At 46.7% G+C, this 23,326-nt stretch overlaps 1 protein-coding gene across 4 annotated transcripts; it reads right to left on the reverse strand.

The window, feature by feature from the left end:
- Positions 1-246: 246 nt before the first annotated feature.
- CARD19 (caspase recruitment domain family member 19) lies at positions 247-15,239 on the reverse strand. 4 transcript variants are annotated; one of them, XM_037157075.2, is made up of 7 exons: positions 14,866-15,237; positions 5,641-5,697; positions 4,558-4,700; positions 2,656-2,809; positions 1,493-1,552; positions 1,174-1,245; positions 247-563 (listed from the first exon to the last, which is right to left on the reverse strand). In XM_037157075.2, exons 1-7 carry the CDS (start codon positions 14,870-14,872, stop codon positions 448-450), a joined length of 609 nt encoding a protein of 202 aa, XP_037012970.2. In that variant the 5' UTR covers positions 14,873-15,237; the 3' UTR covers positions 247-447. The 4 variants fall into 4 exon arrangements, with proteins under 4 accessions (XP_037012970.2, XP_037012972.2, XP_037012971.1 ...); XM_037157077.2 differs by lacking the exon at positions 1,493-1,552 and having other exon boundaries at positions 14,866-15,239; XM_037157076.2 differs by lacking the exon at positions 5,641-5,697 and having other exon boundaries at positions 14,866-15,234.
- Positions 15,240-23,326: the final 8,087 nt, after the last annotated feature.

Here is a 23,326-nt window from a genome sequence, read left to right on the forward strand (position 1 = left end):
GGAGGACATATAGCATGAGCAATGTGTTGGGGGTACTTTGGGGAACAGTGGGGTGGGAGGATATCTGGGTGCAGGAGCTACAGCAGGTAGCACAAGTGGAGGGGTGGGGCCCAGTCCCACAGTGACTGGGAGTATGGCCTGAACATGACCTGGCACCAGGCTGATAAGAAACTTCAGGGGTCCTCGGGGTCAGCCTCTGCTAGAGACATGTGCAGTTTCAAGTCAGAATTATTCAGAAAACACTCCTGACAGAAGGGAGAAGACTCCCACTTTTAATATCACTGACCACCATTGTAAGTAGTAGGTGAAGTGCTTCTTTGAGTAACTGTAAAGTGAGAACAGTAATTGTAAAGTGAAATATAAGCATTTAGAAAAGCAGTAGGACCCTGGATGGACAGAACAGCGGGGGCTCTTTGGTGTGAGTTGGGCAGCGGGGGTCCTGGTCCATCAAAGGCCTCCCAGGTTATCTGTCAGGAAGGCCAGCAGAAAGCGGCTGACGTGCCTGTCCACAATGATGGGGGTGAAGCCCAGGACACGCCGGGCCCTTGGCAGCACCTTGGAGTCTGGAACACAATGGGGATGGGGGCATGTCTCAGAACCCAGCAGAGATGCCTTCTCTCAGCCTCACAATATTTGCCAGCCCTGAACCTGAGTGGCATGGGGTCAGCACCCCCAGGGGGGGCCTGCCAGGCACCGACACCACATGACCTCAGCAATTTCAGCATGGTTGGAAAGGGACGGCAGGGATGCCATACTGGGCCTGGAGGGGGCCTCAGCCATGGGCTCCAGTCCACCCATCAGGGCCCTGACACTGGAGCAGACCTGAGACTGTGGGGGATGCTCTGCTCCAGGCAAGGCTTTCTAACCCAAGCCCTGCTGCACTCCTCCTCCCACAAGGGGCCACCATTCTCTGACCCCTGGGTTGGTGGTCACTGAGAGTCATATGTAGAAAATGATACCCACCATCACTGGGTTTGGTGGGCTCAAGTCCCACACTTCCTATTTCTCCTGAGCCCAGTCCCTGTCCCATTCCTGGTGAGCAAACTGAGGCATGGTGACACCAGGGACTCGTGCCTTCTTGCAGAGCTGAGTGGGCAATGTGCCCAATGTGCATGGGAACCACCTCTGCCCTGTGGTCTCATGTGGACTGGACTGAGGCTGAGCAACACCCACCTGAAGGGCAGCAGTAGATGAGGAGTGCCAGCCCTGCAGCCAGGCCGAGACAGGCCAGAAAGGCCATGGGTCCTGGGGGAGAAATAAGTATCAGCGGCTACTTGCACCTGAGGGTGGGGAGAGGTCCTCGGGCCACAAGCGACAGGCTAGAGCCCCACACTGGAGTCAGCTGGGTGAGGATATCCCCAATGAGCACTTTGGGTGGGGGGAAAGCTGTCCATGGGAAGCCAGGAACAGAGCCCAACTTAGAGTGGAGAAGACCCCAGGTAGAGATGGGGCCCTGGGTAGGGGGACAAAGGGGGAAGCAGAAGGCAGTTACCCCTGTCACTGAGCTCATGGCTTGCGGTGCCCGAGTCTAGCTCTGTGCAATCTGAGATCTCTGGAAACAAAATCACAGGGTGCAGTTAGTCGTGGGTGGGCCAGAGAAGAAAGTGGTTGCCTGCCCTCAGGGAACCAAGGGGGCTGACAAGGTCCCTCATTCCTGGTACCACCCAGTCCCTGGCTGAGCTGGACCAGACTGTGCTGTCACTGAGTATGCTGGCCCTGCTTGCTGGAGTAAGCACTGGGAAGGGGACCTTGCACAGTTTTTGGTCATCCCCTTTAGTCCACTTCCTGGTACCTTGAGGGTCATGGAGTAGGAGGAAGGCATTGTTCCCTGGTGGCCATGGGGCACCAAATGCAGTGGGAAAACCTGCCTGTCAAAATTCTGACACTGTCCATATGTCAGCAGGGTGCTTTATCTTTCCAGGACTTTCCAAGGAGCCACATGCCAGACAGCCCTTGAGGGCAGCTGTAAGCAGGGAAGGTGCTTGACTCCCAGCAGGGTGTGGGGCCATGAGGGCTAGTGTAACAGGATCATCCAGTGCCAGAGCTCAGAGGTAGTGCTTCAGGCCTGTCTTTGGGGTCAGAGACACCAGCCACAGGTCATGGCTGAGTGGCGTGGGTGAGCCACCCCATCCCTTGGGGCCTCTGGCCTCTTCTAAGAACTGGGAGAGAGCAGCCAATCCTCCTGGGGATCAGGGCACAGAAGCCTAAGACTGAACTGCCTGCACCTCCCCATCCTATTTCCAGCACATCATAGGGACCCTCCCATACCTCCTAGGCCCAAAGATGGGACCCTCTAAACTGAAACACACATACCCTGAGCTGGCTATCTAGGCCTGAGACCAGGCATCCACCTGGATGAAGGGTGGTCACGACATCAGTATCCAGCATGGGGGCTAGTTCACTCAGGCTGGTGTAACCGTGAGCCATTGCGATCATAAAGGGAAGAGTTTCCATAGTGCATTGGGTTAAAGATGGAAGAGGCAGATTCTACCTTTTGTGTAAAAGCTAGCACAAAAGAGACAGAGACACACAGACAGGAAGACAGAGATATCTGTGTTGCCAGAAATACTCTCTCTACTCTCTAGGGGCTACACAAGATGAGATGTGGCCAGAGGAGGTTAATGCTAAGCCCTGAAGACTGGGACATGCACTTACGCAAGGTGCGCCGGCTGGGCAGGCAGCGGTGCAGGGACTGGGCGTGGATGTATAGAGCTCGGTAGAACTCCTGGCAATCCCTCTCGTTGCTCCGTTGCAGGTGGCCCAGGAGGTCACAGAGCCGCACATGCAGGGATGCCTTGGGGTTCCGGAACTGGGGGCATAAGGGACACAAAGGAAGGTCAGTCTACAGAGGACTGGGCCAAAGGTGGCTGTGAGATGGGGATAGGTGGGCTCCAGGGTCAATTCCTCCATTCCTTCTGGCTCCAGCTTCCTCATGGAGGGTGGGGAGGGGTGATTCCATACAAGTGCTCCAAACACCCCTGAGGGAGTACTGGCTGTGAACCATGGCCTCATGGTGCCCAAGAATGTGCTGGGTTCACAGCACAGCTGCTAATCCTTGCATTCCACGTGAAGGTGGAAACAAGTCACCAAGAAAGGCAGCAGTGACATCATTGCAAGTGTGGAAATTTAGTAGCTTGCTGTGTGACTTCAGTAAGTCTCTTCACCCTCAAAGACTTGGTTTGTTCATTTGTAAAAAGGGAATAAGCCCATACTGTAGTGCTTATTGCAGGAAATCAATGTGATGGTGTGGTAACTTCCAGTAGCTTACAGTCTACAGGAATGTGATTCAAGTGCTTAAAAAATAAATCAAGGGTTAAGGAGAAAAGAATTGGCTCTTTCAATATGTCGGACGGAGAAATGCATGGTCCTAAAGGTCAGTGGACAGGGCACTTGGCATTCACCTCCAGGCCCTGGAGCATGTGGCCTGGTGCTGCCACCTAGTGGCAGCATACCATTCTACATGGAATCAGAATTCAGTACCCAGGAGGAAGGGACTGTGCTGGTCTAAGGGCAGCTGCTGAGGAGTTTCCTTTTTCTTGTACAAAACTCGAAAATGTTTCAAATTTATTTTACAATGAATATATTTTAGGCTTTTAATTACAACAGTAAGATACAAATTTGAGCTCCTACTTTGTAACTTCCTGTAATACTTTTATAAGCAATACCAGGTCCACGTGCATTCCTTTTGTCAGGGATCAACCTTACCTGTCCCCAAGACAGGCATGAACCCTCCAAACAGCCCTACATCTGGCACCATTTACCTGTGCCATGGCAGGAAGCTGCAGCTCTAAAAGGGCACTGGCAGTCACCTGTCTGGGAGGCAAGCCCTGAACCCCAAAGCCCTGGCTGGTCTCTGGAACCCATCCTCAGCCCCACACAAGAGCCAGAGAAGCAGTGTAGCAAGCCAATGTCACCCACTCTTACCCAGTGTCCACAAACAGGACAGACCAGATTACATCTAAGACATGTGCCCACCCTGGCTAGTACCTGGACAAGTAGCACCTGGATAGTATGGCTCAGTGGATTGAGCACCAACCTGTGAACTGAAAAGTTACAGATTCAATTCCCAGTCAGGGCACATGCCTGGGTTGTGGACCAGGTCCCCAGTGGGGGAGTGTGTAAGAGGCAACTGATCAATGTATCTCTGGCACATCAATGCTTCTCTCCCTCTCTTTCTCCCTCCCCTCCCCTGTCTCTAAAAATAAATAAAATCTTTAAAAAATAAAATAAAATTTTTGCCCATTTTGAACTTTTGTTAAAGTCAAAAAGAACTGTCTAGGACTGGCCAGTGCCCCTACACCCATCCCCTTGCACCACTCTCAGGCTTGTCACGTTGTGGGTTGTTGTCACATGTCTCCTGTGACACTCCTATCATTTCTGAAGGAGGCTAGTAAGCACAATGAGATATAAAAAGATTGAGACCGAGAGAGTTGGTGTTCTGGGCCCAAGGTCACGACAAAGAAGTAAGTTTTCACCTCTGAGCTCTCCTTCCTCCCGCTTTCTTCCAGCACTGAAAGGAAGGAAGAATAGTGATATGTCAGGCCCACCCCTCAGCACCTTTTCTGCATCCTTGTTACTGAGGATCTGGGGGTAGTAGCGGTTAAGCTGAAGGATGATCTTGTCCACCTGCTGCTCACTCAGGCACCCGTGGCCCATCAGGAAAGGTGTGTCCTGGACCAGCCGGTCACAGTAGGTCTGCTCTGAAACAGGCAGAGAACATGGGGGACATGAGCCAGCATGGCCAGAAGAGGGCAGCAGGTCTACCATGAAGACACAGCCTTGGCAAGAACTTCTCACAGCAATGGCCCCATGCCCATGGGACGCACACCAGCTATAAGCACCTGGACAACTATTGACATCCCAGCCCGCATGGGCCTCATGCACAGCCCAGAACCCTCCATGTCTTCAGAAGACGGGGCAGAGGGGTATGGTGAGAACTGTCCAGAGCGCTCAAAAACAGTACAGAGCCTCTGCTCCCTTTCTTCTATTAACATAAACTCTGAAGGGCTAAGAGTTTGCTGTTCATAGGACCATATAGGGTCCTCTAGAAATATCCAGGCCTAGGGAAGGGCATGGGCAGTTTGACCCACAGCTTCCACAGGCACCACTATCATGGGGACAGAAGGCTCAGGGTGGGCTGAGATGGCATGGCTGCAGGACCAAGCAAGCAGCAGGTGGACAGGATCACCCTTCACACTGTCTGCACAGCCCTAAGAAGTACCAACAGCAGACCGTTAAGTGTGCCTGCCCAGGGTGCAGGGAAAGGGTTTTTCTGTCTGTTCTTTAAGAATCAACATTAAAACGTCACTGTTGAACCTTCTTTTCCACTAAAAACATTCTTTAGAATGACAAGCCTTTACAGGAACTAGTATAAAGGACACATGAACAAAAACTAAGGGGGATGGAAATGGGAGAGAAGTGGGGAGCACTGGGGAGGTGGGCTATGATGGGAGTAAAAAACAGAAAACTGTACTTGAACAACAATTAAATAAATTAATTTTTTTAAAAAAGAATGACAAGCCTTTAAAGGTGAGGGGTAGGATAGAGGTAGGCAGGTGAGGGACACAGGGTATCCAAGGGAGGATCCTGAGTCCCTTTGGCACCAGCTGCCTGAATCAGTGCACCACCTTATTTACCTACCTGTGGCAGCTTGTCCTGTTTTCTGGTGGACACAGGGGTTAGGGGGCAGGCAGAGCTCTATAGGAGAAGAGTTTTTGTATGTGATTGGAGTTAAATTGGTATCAACTCAAATTTGATTGTTATAACTTTAGGAAGTTATGTATAATCTCATGTTAACCACAAAAAAATATCCACACAATATATTCAAAATGTGTTACTATAAAAACTCAACTAAACACAAAAGAAGGCAGTAAGGGAAGAGATGAAGGACAAAAACCTACAAGATATACAGAAAATAAACAGCAAAAGGTAAAAACATGTTTTTTCTATCAATAAATTAAATGAATTAAATTCTCCAATCAAAAGGCAGAAGTTGGCAGAATGAATCTGTGATGTGATTTATAAGAAATACATATTTGGTCTTCAGCCCACTTCCTGGCACACCAGTCCCTAATCCCTGGATATTCTTAACTGATGAATGATTAAGTCTTTTTTTACACATAACAAGCCCCTTTCAACATCACCTCAGTTTGTGTATTGAGATGACTTTTGGAAAGCTCCTGAAAAAGCAGAGGATGGGAGCTAGTTACCAGGAGAACCAACCAAGTGACTAGAGGGCTGCAACTTTCAGTCCCACCCCAACCATTGGGGGAGAGGAGAAGAGAGGTGCTGGAGGTTGAATCATTCGCTATTGGCCAATAATTTCATTAATCATGCCTATGTAATGAAGCCACTATAAAAACCCAAAGGATAAGGTTTGGAGAGCTTCTGAGGTGCTCGGAGGGTGGCCCATGCGGCAGGGGCATGGAAGTTCTACACCCCTTCCCACATGTGTTGCTCTATGTATCTCTTCCATCTGACTGTTCATTAGTATCCTTTGAAATATCCTTTGTAATAAGTTGGCAGTCATAAGTAAAATGTTTCCCAAGTCTTGTGAGTCACTCTAGCAAATGATCAAACCCAACAGGGGGTTGTGAGAAGTCTAATTTATAACCAGTTGGTCACAAGCCCAGGCGAAAACCTGGACATATGATTAGCATCTGAACTTGGAAAAGTCTTCTGGGACTGAGGCCTTAACCTGTGGGATCTGATACTATCTCCAGGTAGACTGTGTGGGAATTGAGTTAAATTGTAGGAAACCCAGTTCACGTCCACCAGACAACTGGACAATTGTTTGGGGATGAAGAGCAAACCCCACACATTTGGTAACCAGAAGTGTCAGAAGTATTAAGAAGTGGAGTGTTTTGGGTAGAAGTAGAGAAGAAACTGGTTTTCCCACAGGATTAAAAAATATATGGTATGACTCAATATATGATGTCTTCAAAAGACTCACATTAGACTTGTGTCACAAAAGACACAAATTGGATGAAAATGAAATGATGGGAGAAGACATTCCATGCAAATAGTAACCAAGAGAAATTAAGTGGCCATACTAGTATGAGGAAAAAAAACTTTAAGTCAAAAATTATTATATGAGACAAAGAAGCACATTTTATTTGGTTTTGGCCAAGATGGAGGTATAGGTACAAACCCTTCACTTCCTTGCACAACCAAAAGGAGGATAACGATGAACCTAAAAACAAGAAATAACTAGAAGTGCCAGAAAATCAAACTGCACAGAACTCTGACAACCCATGAATTAAAGAAACAGTCAACCAGACCAACCAGACTGGTAGGAGGGAGATAATGGAGACGGGGGCAGATGGGCTGATGGAGAGAACCTGCAGCAATTCGGTGGACCCGAACAGGAAACTGAGACTCAGAGCTGACAGTGGACTACAGCAAGTGTTGCCACAGTGGAAGAAACTCCCAGTCTCACAAGAGAGTTCATTGGAAAGTTGGGCTAGAGCCAAGCAAGCGAACTGCATTGTTCCCTCTCTGACCCCTTCTTCACAGGCAGCACCACAACACAGCAAAGAGGGTTGCCCTGCCCTGATGAATACCTAAGGCCCCCAACCCCTTACAACTTAACAGGTACACCAAGAAAAAGAAATATGGCCCAAATGAAAGAACAGAGCAAAACTCCAGAAAAAAGAGCTAAGCAATGAGGAAATAGCCAACCTATCTGATGAAAAGTTCAAAACACTCGTAATCAAAATGCTCACAGAACTAACTAAGCTTGGTCAAAAAATTAAAAAACAAATGAAGGATACCTAAAGTGAAATAAAGCAGAACATTCAGGGAACCAACAGTGGTAGGAAGGAAACCAGGACTCAAAGCAATGATTTGGAACAAAAGAAATAAACATCCAACTGGAACAGAATGAAGACACAAGAATTCAAAAAAAAATGAAGAGTCTTAGGAAACTCTGGGACAACTTTAAACATTCCAATATCTAAATTATAGGGGTGCTAGAAGGAGAACATGAGCAAGAAATTGAAAACTTATTTGAACAAATAATGAAGGAAAACTTTCCCAATCTGGCAAAGGAAATAAGACTTCCAGGAAGTCCAGAAGCCCAGAGAGGCCCAAGAAGTTGGACCCAAAGAGGAACACACCAAGGCACATCATCATTACATTACCCAGGATTACAGATAAAAAGGGAATCTTAAAAGCTGCAAGAGGAAAGGAGACAGTTACATACAAAGGAGTTCCCATAAGACTATCACCTGATTTCTCAAAAGGAACCTTACAGGCAAGAAGGGGCTAGAAAGAAATATTCCAAATCATGAAAGGCAAGGAACTACATTCAAGATTGCTCTATCCATTGAAAAGCTATCATTTAGAATGGAAGGGCAGACAAAGTGCTTCCCAGATAAGGTCAAGTTAAAGTAGTTCATCATCATCAAGCCCTTATTATATGAAATGGTAAAGGGACTTATCTTTAAGTCCCTTCAGTAAGAAATTGAATAAGATAAAAAACTATGAATAGTAAAATGACAACAAATTGACAACTATCAACAAGTAAACCTAAAAAAAAGAAAAACAACAAAAACAAAAACTATGCAAACAAGTGGAATGGGATCAGAATCACAGAAATGGATATCACTTAGAGGGTTTTCAGTGCAGAGGGGAAGGGGGAGGGATGGTGGGGGAAGGAATAGGAAGAATAATTGGTAGGCATAAAAAAATGAGAGGTTAAGAGTGGTATAGGAAACAGAGAATTCAAAGAACTTTTATATACAACCCATGGACATGAACTAAGGGGGAGGTAATGCTGGAGGGTTTAGGGGTGCAGGGCATAGGGGAAATATGGGGGGAATTGGGAAAACTGTAACAGCATAACCAATAAAATATACTTCAAAAGTAATCAGAACTTCATGAAAAAAAGCACATTATATAAAAGGGATAGTCACAAATATGATACAACAAACATATATGCACCAAATATCAGAGCCCCAAAATATATGAAGCAAACACTGGCAGAATTGATGGGAGAAATAAACAGCTTTATAATAATAGTTTGAGACTTTCAAATATACCACTTTCATTAAAAGATACAACAGACAGAAGATGAGGAACAAGAGAATGTAAACACCTCTATAAACCAACGATACCTAACAGACATATAAACAATACTGCACTAAACAATAACAGAATATACTTTCTTCTCAAGTGTATTTGGAACATTCTCTAACATAGACCTCAAAAGAAGTTTGGCCACAAAACAAGTCTTAATAGGCTTAAAAATATTAAAATTCTACAAGGGATCTTATCTGGAATTAAAGGAATAAAGCTAGAAATCAATAATAGAAGGAAAACTGAAAATTTCACAAGTATGCAAAAATTAAACAACCAACGGATTGTTTCTTCCAAGAAGAAATCACAAGGGAAATTAGAAAATACACTGAGACAAGTGAAAATAAAAACACAGCATATCAAAACTTAAGGTTTATAGCCCTGGCTGATGTGATTCAGTGGACTGAGCACTGGCATGTGGACCTAAGAGTTACTAATTCGATTCCCAGTCAAGGCACATTTCTGGGCTGCAGGCTGGGTCACCAGTTGGGGGTGCATGAGAGGCAACCAATTGATGTTTGATGTTTCTCTTGCACACTGATGTTTCCCTCCCTCTCTATCTCCCTCCTTTCCCCTCTCTCTAAAAATAAATCAATAAAATATCTTTTTTCATTTTAAAACCATGATGTGGTGAAAGCAGTACTAGAAGGGGAATTAATAGCTGTAAATGTGCATAATAAAATAGAAGGTCTTATATCAATAACATAAAGTTACACCTCAAGAAATCAGGAAAAGAGCAAACTAAACCCAAAGTGTCAAGAGCAAGTTGCCACTTTGTCCTTCCATAATATCCTTCCTTAATAGAGACTAGAGTCTTATCATGTCCTTCCATAATAGAGACTAGAGTGCAGGTAAATGAAATAAGAGGAAATAAAATTATCTGTTTGTAGATGACATGATCTTATTATAGAAAATCCCAAAGTAAAAAAAAAACTGTTAGAACTAATATAGTCACAGTAAAGTTGCAAGATACAAAATCAACAACACAAAAATCAACTGCATTTCTATACATTAACAATAAACAATCAAAAAAAGAAAAAATACAATCTCATTTACAGTAGCATAAAAAAGAATAAAATACTAAGGAATAAGTTTAACCAATGACGTGAAAGACTTGTACACTGAAAACTACAAAAAAGAAATTGTTGAAAGAAGTAAAATAAGACACAAATAAGTTGAAAGATATCCCATGTTCATGGATTGGAAGACTTAATGTTGGGAGGATGACATGTTACCCAAAGTGATCTACAAATTCAATATAATCCCTATCCACAACCTAATGATGATTTTTCCAGAAACAGAAAAAGCCATCCTAAAATTCATATATCAAGGAACATTCACAGCAAAAACAATCCTGAAAAAGGACAAAGTTGGAGCACTCACATTTCCTAATTTCAAAACTTCATACAAAGCTACAGGGATCAAAACAGTGTAGTCATAGCATAAGTTATAGAAATATAAACCAATGGACCAGGATAAAGAGTTCAGAATAAATATTATTTTGAGTGGAAAAAAAACCAGAGTGAAAAAACAACCCACAGAATAGGAGAATATATCTGCAAAACATATATCTAATAGGGGAATAATATTCAGAATATATAAAGAACTCCTACAACTCAACAACAAAAACCCACAAACAATTCAACTAAAAAATGGGCAAAGTACCTGAATAGGCATTTCTTCATTGATATACAAATGGCTACTACACACATGAAAAGATGTTCAATATTATTAGTCACTAAGGAAATGTAAACCACAATGAGATATCACTTCATACTCATTAGGGTGACTGTGTATGTGTGTATATATGTATATTACTACTAATGTGATTATTATATTGATGGATTTTCATATGTTGAAACATCCTTGCAGTCTAGAAATAAGTCCTTTTAATGTGCTGCTGAATTCATTTTGCTAGTAATATACAGGGCTCAGTAGAAGTAAGGCCTGCTTGGGTAGGGTAATAATACGGGTGTAATAATTTATATTTTTAATTTGAATATTTTACTTAAAATGTCATATGACATGCTTTAGTGTGATATTGTTATATGACAGAATTGCATGCTTATAATTTTGCAATAAAAGATTTTTAATAAAAAGGGGCATTATTTGTGCCAGACTATCTATCTATCTATCTATCTATCTATCTATCTACATACACACACACCTATATACATACACATATACAAAATACTGGAAATATATGTATATGAAGAATGATGATGTAAAAATTGGAACTCTCATGCATTGCAGGTGGGCATGTAAAATGGTGTACCCAGTATGGAAAAACAGTATGGTAGTTCCTCAAAAAGCTAAACAGAGTCATCATAAGATTGTACAATTCCACTTCTAGGTACACATCAAAAAGAATTGAAACAGGAACTAAGACAGATACTTGCACATCAATGTTCAGAGCAGCATTATTCACAACAGCCAAATGGTGGAAACAGTGATGGATGGATGAGTAAACCAAATGTGGTGTATACATACAAGGGAATGTTACTCAGCTTTAAAAGGAAAGGAAAGGAAATTCTGACACATGCTATAAACATAGGTGGACACTGAAAACAGTATGCTAAGTTTAAATCAGTCAGAAACAAAAGGACAAATATTGTATGATTCCACTTATAAGATATGTCCAAATTCTAGAAACGGAATTCTAGAAACAGGCAAATTCTAGAACAGGCCAATTCTAGAAACAGAAAGTAGAATGATGATTATCAGGAGCTGGGGGGATGAAAGAAAGAAGAGTTACTGTTTAATGGAGATAGGGTTTCTGTTTGGGATGATAAAAAAGTTCTGAAAATGGATAGTGGTAATGGTTTCACAACATTGTAAATGTATTTAATGCCACTGAAATAGTTAAAATGGTACCACACACACAAAAAAAGGTTAATGGATAATTAAACTGTAGTTGATGTATATGATAAAACATAATTCAGTGATAAAAAGACCTATGAAGTCACAAGACATGGAGGAAATTCAAATGCATATTTTTTATGTATTGATTTTAGACAGAGAGACAATTTTTTGTCCCACTTATTTATGTATTAGTTAGTTGATTCTTGTATGTGCTCTGACCAGATTTACAAACCTGATGTTTTGGGACGACACTTTAACCAACTGAACTACCTGGCCAGGGCTTAAATGCATATTTCTAAAAGTGAAAGATGCTTATCTAAAAAGGCTACATACTGCATGATCCAACAGAAAATGCAAAACTCTGGAGACAGTAAAAAGATCACTGGTTGTCAAGGGTTAGGGAAGAGGGAGGGTTGAATAGATGGAGCAAAGAATTTTTAGGACAGTGAAACTACTCTGTATGACACCATCATGGTGCATACAGGATATTATGTATTTTTCAAAACTCAAAGAATGTACAACACAAGGATTGAATGTAAACCATAATGTAAACTAGAGTTAGTACTACTCTATCAAATTGGTTTATCAAGTGCAACAAATGTACCACACTGATACAAGATGTCAATAATACTGAAAACTGAAGCAGTTATTTGAAGCAGTCCTAAGTTAATTTTAGGATTGTTTAAATGTAACTACACCTTAACTGTTAAGGAGTTGAAATTACATTCGGCCCTTTGAATTCAACTGTGAGACTGATGTGGCCCCCTGTGAAAATGAATTTGACACCCCTGTGACTTAAGTAAGATGAGGCTCCAGGTTACGCTGCACCCTGTGCTTCCTGTGGTCACTATAAACTGTGTGCGTAAACCACACCAGGCAGCCACTGAGAAGCACAAAAGGGCACAGGAAAAAAAAGAAACACTTTGGTCCCAGGTCCTGATAAGCAGTCCCAGATAGTTTTTACAGGATAAAGGAAGAAAAAATGCTCTGGTACAAAATCCAGCAGAACTTTGACAGTTCCCTTTGTTAACCCCTTCCTCCCTCACCTTTGTGCCCAGCTGGCACCAGACAACAGACTCAACCTGTTACCTGTGCCTGCACTAGTGGCCTTGTGGGAACCAGCCTCACCTGGCCTCACCTGACCCACCAGACCCCTAAGCCTTCCTACATGGCAGCCCCTAACTACACCACACTGCCCAGGACCCCCACCTCAGGCAAAGAGCACAGTCCCGGTGGTTTCCATCTGGCTAATTCATATTCAGCTTCCTGTCCTCCCCACAGGGGATTTCCTGAGTTCCCCTGGCCCCTCCCCCCACTGCAGTTCAGATGCTTGGGCCTCAATCTCTTCTTCTGAATGGAATCTCACAAAATTCCTTCCTATCTCAGAAGTGGACCTGACCTTGGGCATGGAAGAGCTGGGATTGCTCACTCTCCAGCACACCACAAGGCAGGGACTGGTTCCACAGCAACAGTAACAGCTGCAGTAACATCTGGCCAGTACCTGCCCTGTGCAGACACAGCAAGTCCCACACATTCACTCCACAACCCATCACAGAGGCCCCAGAACCAGCATGAGGCAGGCTTCTGTCAGTGACAGGGGCAATGAGCCCTGGATGACAGACCTACAGCCTGGCAGAGCTGTCCATTTGATCCTCTGGGGCAGTGCCCTCTGGGCCTCAGTTTCCCATCCCAAAATGAAGGGCTGTGCAGGGAGGGGTCTCTAGAAGTCCAGCATACAAAGATGGCAGGGAGAGAAGAGATCAGGGGACCTGGGACAGAACACAAGTCTAGTCCCAGCTCTGCCACTGACCACCAGAGGGGCTTGGAACTTGGTACCTGCCCCATCTGAGCTTTTGTTTCCTTATCTACACATAGATATGACATTCTATATGTCCCTACATGGTACTGCTGGATGGGAGGTGCCCACTGCTGGGCCAAAAGCATGTTAGGTCCTCGGAAATGATAGCCACAAATAAAAAGGGTTCAGAGAAATAACAGGGGAGCAGGTGGCAGCAGGGGTCTCTTCTGGCCTAGTTTGGGACACTGCTGTCCTGGAAGTCACCAGTTTCCAGCCCATGAAATCCTATGTGTGCAGGATCCATTCTGAGACTCCAGGGAGTTCTGGGGAAAAAAGGTCTGTGGCTTCCCTGACCCGCTGGTACACCATTAAATGCCTTCTGTCCTATAAGGCAGAAGAGTGGCTCCCTTAGGGATGAGGAGTAGCTTTTGGGAGCCCTCGCCTTCCCTGGCCTTTCTGCCCTGGGTCCATCACTGGTCTATCACCCTTGGGACTTCTCCAGCAGGGAAAGGTCCACAAAGCAGTGTGGCCCTGCTTGGTTAGGGTCAGGAGGGAGGTGAAAGCCCCAGTTCAGAGAGGCACTAGGGGGATTGCTGAGCTGGAAAATGAGTTGGAGTGGCTGAGGCAGACCACCGTGGAACACAAAGCCTTCGGGGGCTCAATCTGTGTCCCCAATTCCTCTGGGCCTGTCCTTGAGCTAGGAGTGCAATCCAGAGAGTTTCTGGGGTTGCAAACACAGCCCAAGAACGCAGCGCCTGTCTGGCCTCTTGGTCAGGTGGCTGTGAGGATGGTGTCTGTTTCTCCTACTGAAGGCACAGTAGGACCACAGTAATTCTCGCACCGTTTTTACTTTCACCTCCCACTCTGTCCGTTGTTACACTCACCCAAGAACAGATGCGCATCGGCCTTTGTTCCCCAGAGCCCTTTAGGGCCTGGCCACGCCCCCAGTTCGCTGAAGTCCCACCAACGGAGGAGGCGGACAAGGACATGCGGTTACGGACAAGGTCACTAGGCCAACACAGCCAGGAGCAGCCCTCCGGGGAGACATCGAGGTACCCCTGGGGACCAGCGGGGTCTCGTGCCTTTCCCGGGACTGCAGGCGCAACTGCAGCCAGGCCCACGCTCACCTGTCATGGCGACAGCACTGCGTGAATCCCGCTGATACAGGCCTGTCCCCTCAGCAGCTGACCTCCAGTCCCTAGGTTGGCCCTCCTCCGTCAGACCCTGGATAACCTCCGCCCACCTGCTCCGAGCGACTTGCCCCTCCCAGTCACCTCCGCAGCCCTAACCAGGCCCTCACTGATGCACTACATTCCCATTAGGACACTCCGTCAGTGCCTCTAAACCCTGCCCCCTACCGAGCCCTGCCTTCTCCAGTGTCAGCTACTGGGTCTCCGGTAGCCCTTAGCTCCGCCCCCAACTGAACAATGGCCCGGCAGTCCTGGGCCAGGATCCCTACTCTTTCCTCTAAGCCCCGCTCCCAGCTGGGCTACCAGAGCCCTGAAACCCGCCCCCCCCCCCGAGCTCCACCCTCACTGACGTCCCCAAGATCCTTGCCACTGTCCTGAGCTGCACCGTACGCTGAACCCGCCCTCGCCAGTTGCGAAACCTGCTGGAACTCGGTGCCGGGATCCAGCTCGCACAGGGCGTGGGGTCCTCACAGGCCCTCAGCCCCGCCTCTCCCTCTTGCCCCGCCCTCAGCTCAAAGGCAAGATTTGTCAGAGTGGTTTCGTGCCTTCCGGGCTCCGCCCTGCCCTCTTACTGGCTCGGTTTCGGTGTCGGTCCCTTCCTGGGCCCCACCCGGCCTGGCTGCAAGGCTAGGGTCCTGGGGGCTAAACGATGCCCAGCACGATCAGCCACCCAGGCCGGCGCCACTGTGCCCTACTTCCGAGTTGAGAAAACTAGGTCTCTGAGAGAGGAAATAGTTTGCCTAAGGTCATGTAGAAGGTCAGGTTGTTGTGGGGTACAGGGCCAGGCCTGGAGCAAAAGGTGGTGAGAGTCCACTACTCTAAAGGGATCAGTCAAAGGGGGCCCTGCATGCACAATGACGCTCACCAATCCAGAGAAGGAGTCGGACTCCACGGTGTAACCCGGATGGCCACACTCCTCTCCGGGGCCCTGTATGCAAAAGAGGGATACCAGCCTGCCAGTATGACCCTGACTAGGAGGTAATTTAAGTTGCCTGAACCTCAGTTTTCCAATCTGTAAAATGGGTCACCTTGGGTCCACTCCCCCTTCTGTCACAAGCTTGGGCTTCTAGCTCTGGCGCCTCTCCCGAGAAGCTCCCAGTCCCATGATATGCGAATGTGCAGGGCTCCCGTCACAAAATGGGGAAAGCAGTGCTTTAACAGTGGCTATTGAGGACAGGGTTTTGTTTTAATACCTGGTTCCTTCTCTGCTTGTACTGGCTGTTCCCCCATTAGCATGCTCAAATTTGAGATGCTGGGGCTGGACCAGGAGTCAGGACCCAAGCTCAGTATTCACTTCTTGGATACTACAAGCGATGCTTAGGTCCCCAAGTCAATGCAGTCCACACCCCAAGTCTGTGCCTCAGTTGTTCCCTGTAAAACAGAGCTGGGACCAATGATCAAAGGTTTGTGCAGGTGAGACATCCAGAGAATGGGTGCAGTTATCTCCTGGAAATTCCAAACCTCTCAGGCTGAGTGGTGGTGGTCACTACCTGAAAGACACCTCCTCCCCAAACACTGAGGGTGCACCTGGCTTCACTTCCCTGAAAGGCCCAGGCCAAGCCTTCCCTCCTTGGGAAGGCTGCACACGTCCTCCCAGGTGCCTCTGGGTCAGGCCTCTTGAGCATAGTAGAACTCAGCCTGAACCCCATTACTTCGCACTTTTTACCCAGTGTCGCAGCTCCTAACATTTACCTCTGGAAGTAATGGTAGTGCCATAATGGTGGGATCTGGATGGACAGGACACAGTAGGGTAGGGCAGGGGTTTCCAACCTTTTGGTGTCTCTGGGCCACACATTAAACACAAACACTAACAAAACTGATAAGCAGAAAAAAGGTCCATGCATAGTTTTCATGATATCTGCCACCACAGATAATCAAAAAAGTCCTCACATAATAACTCAAATTATGCAGCATCCCTTTTGATAATCTTTTAAAATTGTTGAGCACATCCCAAGTTTGTGATCACCAATACAGATAAACGTACATATCTAAGTAATAAAACTTGGTAATAAAATTAAGTAATGTTTTAAGTAAATTTACAGTTTTGTGTGGGGCCACATTCATAGCCATCGTGGGCGATGGCACGGGTTGGACACCCCTACAGTAGGGACAGCAAGGGGACTGGGAGTGAGGGCTCCCAGCCCCATTCACATCAGGGAGCCCACACCCCTTCCCAAGTGACCATCATTCCAACCTTCCAAGCTTCTGCCACAGAATGGAAAGTGAAACAGGTGTAGAGAGATGGAGTTCCTCACAGGACTGAACCTCCAGGTGCAGGATTCACTCCAAGGGCCCCAGAGCTGACTGATAGAGCCCAGTGTCCCCAGATGGGCACTCAAAGCCAGCAGTGGTGGAAGCCTGTGACACCGGCTAGGCTACCAGCCTGGATCCCTACCCCAGGTGGCAGGTAGGTACACACAGCACCCCCAGGGTCAAAGGGTGGTCCATAGTCACTTCTCTCCTTGGCTGAGGGGCACAAATCAGAGATCTCCCCTCTCACTTACTCACTGCTGCAGAAGTGAGTGCTTGGGTCTGGAGGCTCAGCCATTCACAGTGGGAGTGCAGGGGATCTTGGAAATTCTCACCTGCTTCACTAAGCACTGTGGGTCTTACACATGGAAGGGACTGGATCTCCCCTTGCACTGTGCAAACTGAGGTGGCTCACCACCTGACCCTGGATGTTATAGATGCACTGGCCCAGATCGCCCAACCCAGACAGCCTCCACCCGTCTTTTGTTTCTTTCATATTATGTAACTATGGCATGCTTTACCTGATCAAAAAGTAAATACAATTTTAAACCACCAGGAAAGATCATGCAACATGGTGTCTTCACTTGCTATTCCCCTGATTTTCTCAAAATTCCTTTTGTTATTGAGGCCTATTTTCAGTCTCCACTCCAACAGGTCATCAAAGTCAAATAGCAAAGAAGAAACCTGGGAAATGTTGGCAGCTCATCTCTCAAATTAATAAAGAGCTTCTGGAAATCAGAAAGAGAGAGGTCAACACTCCTGTGTTCAGAGAAAGAGGAAACCATACTAAGCTGCTCAATTCCATTCATAATAAGAATGTCATGTTTCATGGATCCATCTGGCACATATCCAAGGGCCTGATCAGACCCTGAGCAATACCCTGCCACAGGGCTTTACTCTAGGTTCCTGGTCCTGCCCTGGGCATTTCCTGCTATCTCTCTCCCCACCAGAGCATTAGCTCCCAAGGACGGGGCCACTGCGGGTCTCAGACTCCAAGATGGCCCCATGATCATCATATCTTAGGTCACACTTTTCTGTAGTCTTCTCCTGTGGCAGGCATGTCTGTGCAACTGGTGAAATGTGGCAGAGGTGATGGTGTGCAACTTCTGAAGCTGGGTCATAAAGGACATTGAGGCCACTACCTTTCTCTCCGGAGTGATTTGTTCTGGGGACCCTTTCATTTTGTCATGGGGAGAGCCCTGTTTAGGAAGGAGCCAGGGCCCCCAGCTGGCAGCCGGCATCAGCTGGCCATGAGGGAGGGAATCAGATGGGATGTGATTCACTGGGATCCACAGCCCCAGTCAAGCTTTCAGATGAAACCACAGCCTCAGGAGAGACCCCTCCAGCCAGAGCTATCCTGCCAAGCCTCACCCAAAACTGTGTGAGACAGTAAATTATTATTATTATTTTTTTAGCCACTACATTTGGGGGCAACTGGTTGCATGGCAATACATAATACAGTAGACATCTGAGCAGAGGCCTAGCTAAAGTGAGGGAGCAAGCCACATGATAGCTGGGGGAAGTTCTAGAGGAAACAATGCTCATAGGATTCTCAGGTATGCATGACCTTTCTGTATTTGAGGAACAGTCAGTTTGGCTGGAGTGGAGTGAGCAAGGGGATGAAGTCAGGTTATGATGAGTGGATGATGCAGGCCAAGCAGCCAGGAGCCCTAGTCTGAGGGCTTATGAGCTTAGGGGTGAACATGGTGATCTGCTCTGATTTGAAAGCAAGGTCTCAAAAAGATATTTGCACACCCATGGTCATAGCAGCACTATTCACAGTAGCCAAGAGGTGAGAACAACCCAAGTATCTATCAACAATGAATGGATAAACTGTGGTATAGCCATGCAATAAAATATTATTCAGCCTTGAAAAAGAAAAAACCTGACACATGCCTTAAGGATGACCTAAAGACATTATACCCAGTAATATAATCCAGTCAGAATAAGACAAATGCTATATGATTCCACACATATGAAGTTCCTAGAGTAATTGATTCATAGAAACAGAGAGTAGAATGCTGTTTGCAGGACCTGGGAGAGGGGGAATGGGGACGTAGTAGTTAATGGGCAGAGTTTCTGTTTGGGAGGATGAACAAGTTTCAAATGTTGGATGGTGGGGATAGTTGTACAATAATGAGAATGTGCTTAATGCCACTGAATTTTACACTTAAAAATGGTTACGATGGCAAGTTTTATGTTATGTATAGTTTACTACAATAAAAAAACTAAAGCTTTGTTAGCTGTATAGAAATTGCAGGGGAGGTGGAGCTTGAATGGAGACAGGGATACCAAGGGGAGACCAGGAGGAGGCTAACTACAATGGTCCAGGCAAGAGGAGACAGAGGCTGGAATCAGAGTGGTGGTTGTGGAGGAGGAGGGACTGGGTGGATTCCAGCTGAATTCTGAGGTTGAGCCAAAAAGACTGCTGCAAGATTATATATGGAGTCTGAGAGAAAGCAGAGTCAGGATTTTTGGCCTGAGAGAAGGGAAGGAGTTAGTTCTTCTCTGGCAAGCTGGCTTCAGAAGTCTGAGTGCATCCACATCTCTGACTGCTCAGACAGTAGGGTACTAGTCTGCGCTTAGGCCTTAGGAAGTCAATAGCACTCACTTTCTACTTCTTGGGACATTTACCCTTGAAGCCCAACCACCATACAGGAAAGATGTTCAAGCCACCTGTGGTTTCCTGCTGAGCACCCCAGCTGAGATCTCAGACAGCTAGTGTCTACTGCCAGACTTGTGAGTAGAGACGCCTATGGAAGATTCCACTCCAAGCTTCTGCCAACTGTACTCATGGAGGAAAAGTGCCAGCATGACAACATAGCTGCTGTGGTTTTAAGCCACTAAATCAGGGTGACTCACTATCTTGCAGTGAATAAATGGGGCACTTAGGTAACTAACTGCGAGGAATTAACTCATGAGGCACAATCTTTTCCAACCACTGTCTCCCAGCTGGGGATGTTCTGCCTGGTAATGAGGTCTTCTTTGTGACATCTTAGCCCTATCTGCTCAGCCTCATCTGGGGACAAGAATGACACTGCTTCAATACTTAAGGCTGACTGGTGTTTTCTCTGATAACCTAGTGGTCACATCTACTGAAAATCATGGGTCTCACTATCACCATATGTGAAAAAGCTATGCAGGACTCAGAGGATGACATAGCTGTAACAGTATTGCTCTCTCCTGGCTGTTTCCTCTTCCTTTCCACACCCAGGAGAGTTACCATCCTGTCCATAAGGTCAATGCAAGCAGTGCATTGCACCCACAAGTGAGGTATGTCCCCTCCAGATCAGATCATGCTGTTGCTGATGCAAGCCCTTGGGCAGGCCTTCCCCTCCCAGAAATCTTGGAGGTGTAACCGCATAGAAACTATATTTCTTTAGTATGACCTTTTCTCCTTTCTTTCCTTTAGATCCAAATTGGCCTCATCCAGCACCCTGACTCACCTGCTTCCTCCCTTTCATGTGCACTCCCTTAATCATTAAGCCCTCAGGACCATGAAGTTCTGACCAGCACCACATAATCTTAGGAACAAACCTAGGGTCTTTTGATTTCAGATATTGAGTTTGGTCAAACTAGAGATAACATTGAGGTCTCAATTGTGTTTCAGCTTCAGACCCAGAAAACACTGAAACCAGATGAAGTGATGCATAGCTGACATCAGGACCAGGTGCACTGATCAACTACCCTCTACCACAGCACCAACCAATCAGTGGAGACCACAACCCCAACCACCACCCTAGCTTCCTTAGTCACCATGACCAAGGGTCTCCTCCCTTTATAACACATCCCCTGGAAGCCATCAAGGGGAGCAAGGTCTTTGAGCATTCGTGGTCCTCTGGCTGTGGGCCACTTCCTAAAATTAACCCTTGCTTTCTTTGCTACAAACTCCTGTTCATGTATTATTGGGTTTTAGCATGCCCAAACAGACCCCTTTAGTCTAGTTACAGAGGCCTGTGTTGGAGTGGACTAGTCCATCAGCCTCCACTGAGCAGAGCCCCTGCCTATCACACTGGACACGAAAGAAATAAATGAAGTTGTTTGAACCTTTGAGACTGGTGGAGGGAAGGGTTTGTCATAGATTGAATGTGCAACCCCAAAATCCATGAAATCAAAGCCCTAACATCCCTTGTGGCTGTATTTGGAGATGAGTTTCTAAGGAAGTAATTAGGGTGTGATGTCTTAAGGGTGAGGCTCTCATTCCATAGGGTTCACGTCCTCATAAGAAGAGACATCAGAGTTCACTTTTGTCTTCTTCTCTTCTCTCTGTACATGAACCAAGAAAAGGCCATGTGAAGCCATAGGGAGAAGGAGGCCATCTGCAAGTCAGTAAGAGGGCCCTCACCAGAAACCAAATGGATCAGCACCTTGACATTGAATTTCTTGTCTTGAGAACTATGAGATAGAAATTGTTGTGACATTTGTTATGGCAGCTCAAGCTGACTGAGACAAGGGTTATTTGTTTCAGCAACATGACCTCACTGATCCTGAATGTTATAACAGCAAGAGAAGTTCATATATCTCAAGCTGAGAAGGAAAGTATACCAGTGAGCCATGTAGCCTGCAAGGGCAGTGTTGCAGGCAGAGGAACAGTAGGTGCTAAATCTTCTCGGTAAGGTAGGGTTTTCAAGAAACAGCAAGAAAAGGGGTTTCTCTCTTCTCAGTACAAGCTAGAATTGGTTTTAGGGGGAATTTGGGGCTGGCTCCCCTTCCCCCTTCTCATCAGCGGCCGGAGGAGGCCACTCTGCTCTGAAATGCCTGTGGGAAGGCATAGCTCTCTCTCTCTGCTCCTTGGTGGTTCACCTCTGAGTCTACCTGAGACCCCAGACCACAGCACAGCCAGGGGGCCAGCATGCTGCACTGCTGAGGTCTCTTGACTCCCAGCTATCCTGGGCAATGGCTCTGCATCCAGGCTGCACCCTCTGCTGCTGGGCACCACATCTTTTCCCTCCCTTCTGACTCCATACCCCTGCAGCCCCCTTGTGACTATCTGGATACCTGTCTCTGTAATTCTCAGCTTATGGGAGCTGGAGTGGGAGGGGGCTACCTCTTTTTGCCACTTCACCCCCAATCCACCTGTCTTCTGATTCAATAGCCCAGGGTCAATGACCTAGGGACAAAATACTGGCCTCCCCTTGAAGTCATCCCCAAATACAGCAGGCCTCTTGCCCCTCAGATTCCCACCACTTTCTCTTAATGAGGGCCGGGGCATGCAGGGCCTGGTAGGGCTGGCTCACACTGAGGACTGAAGATGAAGCCAACTCAGAGCCTTTTCTCATCAGTGCTGACCTTTGGCACAGTTGCTGAGCCCTGTAAGGAGCTGAGCAATTTATGACAGTTATGACACCTATCCATGCCACTCTGGCATGGGATTCATGCCAGAATCAAGAAGCAGAGCAGCTGTCCACCCCTGCCTGGTCCACAGGACCCTCATAAGCACATGGTAGAGGGGTCTCACTTACCACTCTGGGACAAGGCAGGGGAGCCAAGTCTGTTAAGACCTCAGGAACACTGCTTGCACTAGTTTAGGGTAGAGTCTGAGCTTTCCCACTTGGAGTCCCTGCTGGATCTGTCTCCCCAGGAGCCCAAGTAAAAACCACCACAGACCTAAGTGAGCACCATAGCCACCTTTTGGCCTCAGGATCCCACTCTGGAACCCACCCAGAACAACACCTTGCACCAAAATGAATGTCAGCACCAAGTGTAACAGTTGAAAATGTGGGAACATCCATCAACCCTTGCTGGGAGCTTCCTAATGTATCACAGGACAGAGAGACTACTCTGTGTAGTCTGTATCAGAACATGTATATAAGCGATGGAAAACATAACGGATGTGGCTTCACGGGCAGTGCAGGCTCCTTTGGGACTGCCTGCTTCTTTTCGGCAGACTCCCCTCCTCATAGCTCCAAAACAACTGCAGAGCCTCCAGACAGTGGCCTCTTGGGGGCCATTCTGAAAGTCAGCTCTCGTCAGTGCACATCCAGGCAGGAAATAGGGAAGAAATAGGAAGACAAACCTTAGCTAGTACCTGCGATGTCCAGACAGGTCACACTGCACATTGCAGAAGGCTAGAGGTCAGATTTTAACTGGCTTGGGACATGTGGGCTCTGCTGGTGAGAGAGATATGGAGGCTGGGGCCATTCAGAGC

This window comes from Artibeus jamaicensis, unplaced genomic scaffold (assembly GCF_021234435.1).
Source record: "Artibeus jamaicensis isolate MK-2021 breed Jamaican fruit bat unplaced genomic scaffold, CSHL_Jam_final contig_288, whole genome shotgun sequence".
In the NCBI taxonomy this organism is placed as follows: Eukaryota; Metazoa; Chordata; class Mammalia; order Chiroptera; family Phyllostomidae; genus Artibeus; species Artibeus jamaicensis.

Excerpts from the sequence above, each read along its gene's own strand:
- CARD19 (XM_037157075.2), bottom strand. Across the intron at positions 1,553-2,655 it reads GCCCAGCCGGCGCACCTTGC|AGATCTCAGATTGCACAGAG; the intron begins GTAAGTGCATGT and ends TTTTGTTTCCAG. Across the intron at positions 1,246-1,492 it reads CCATGAGCTCAGTGACAGGG|GACCCATGGCCTTTCTGGCC; the intron begins GTAACTGCCTTC and ends TTTCTCCCCCAG.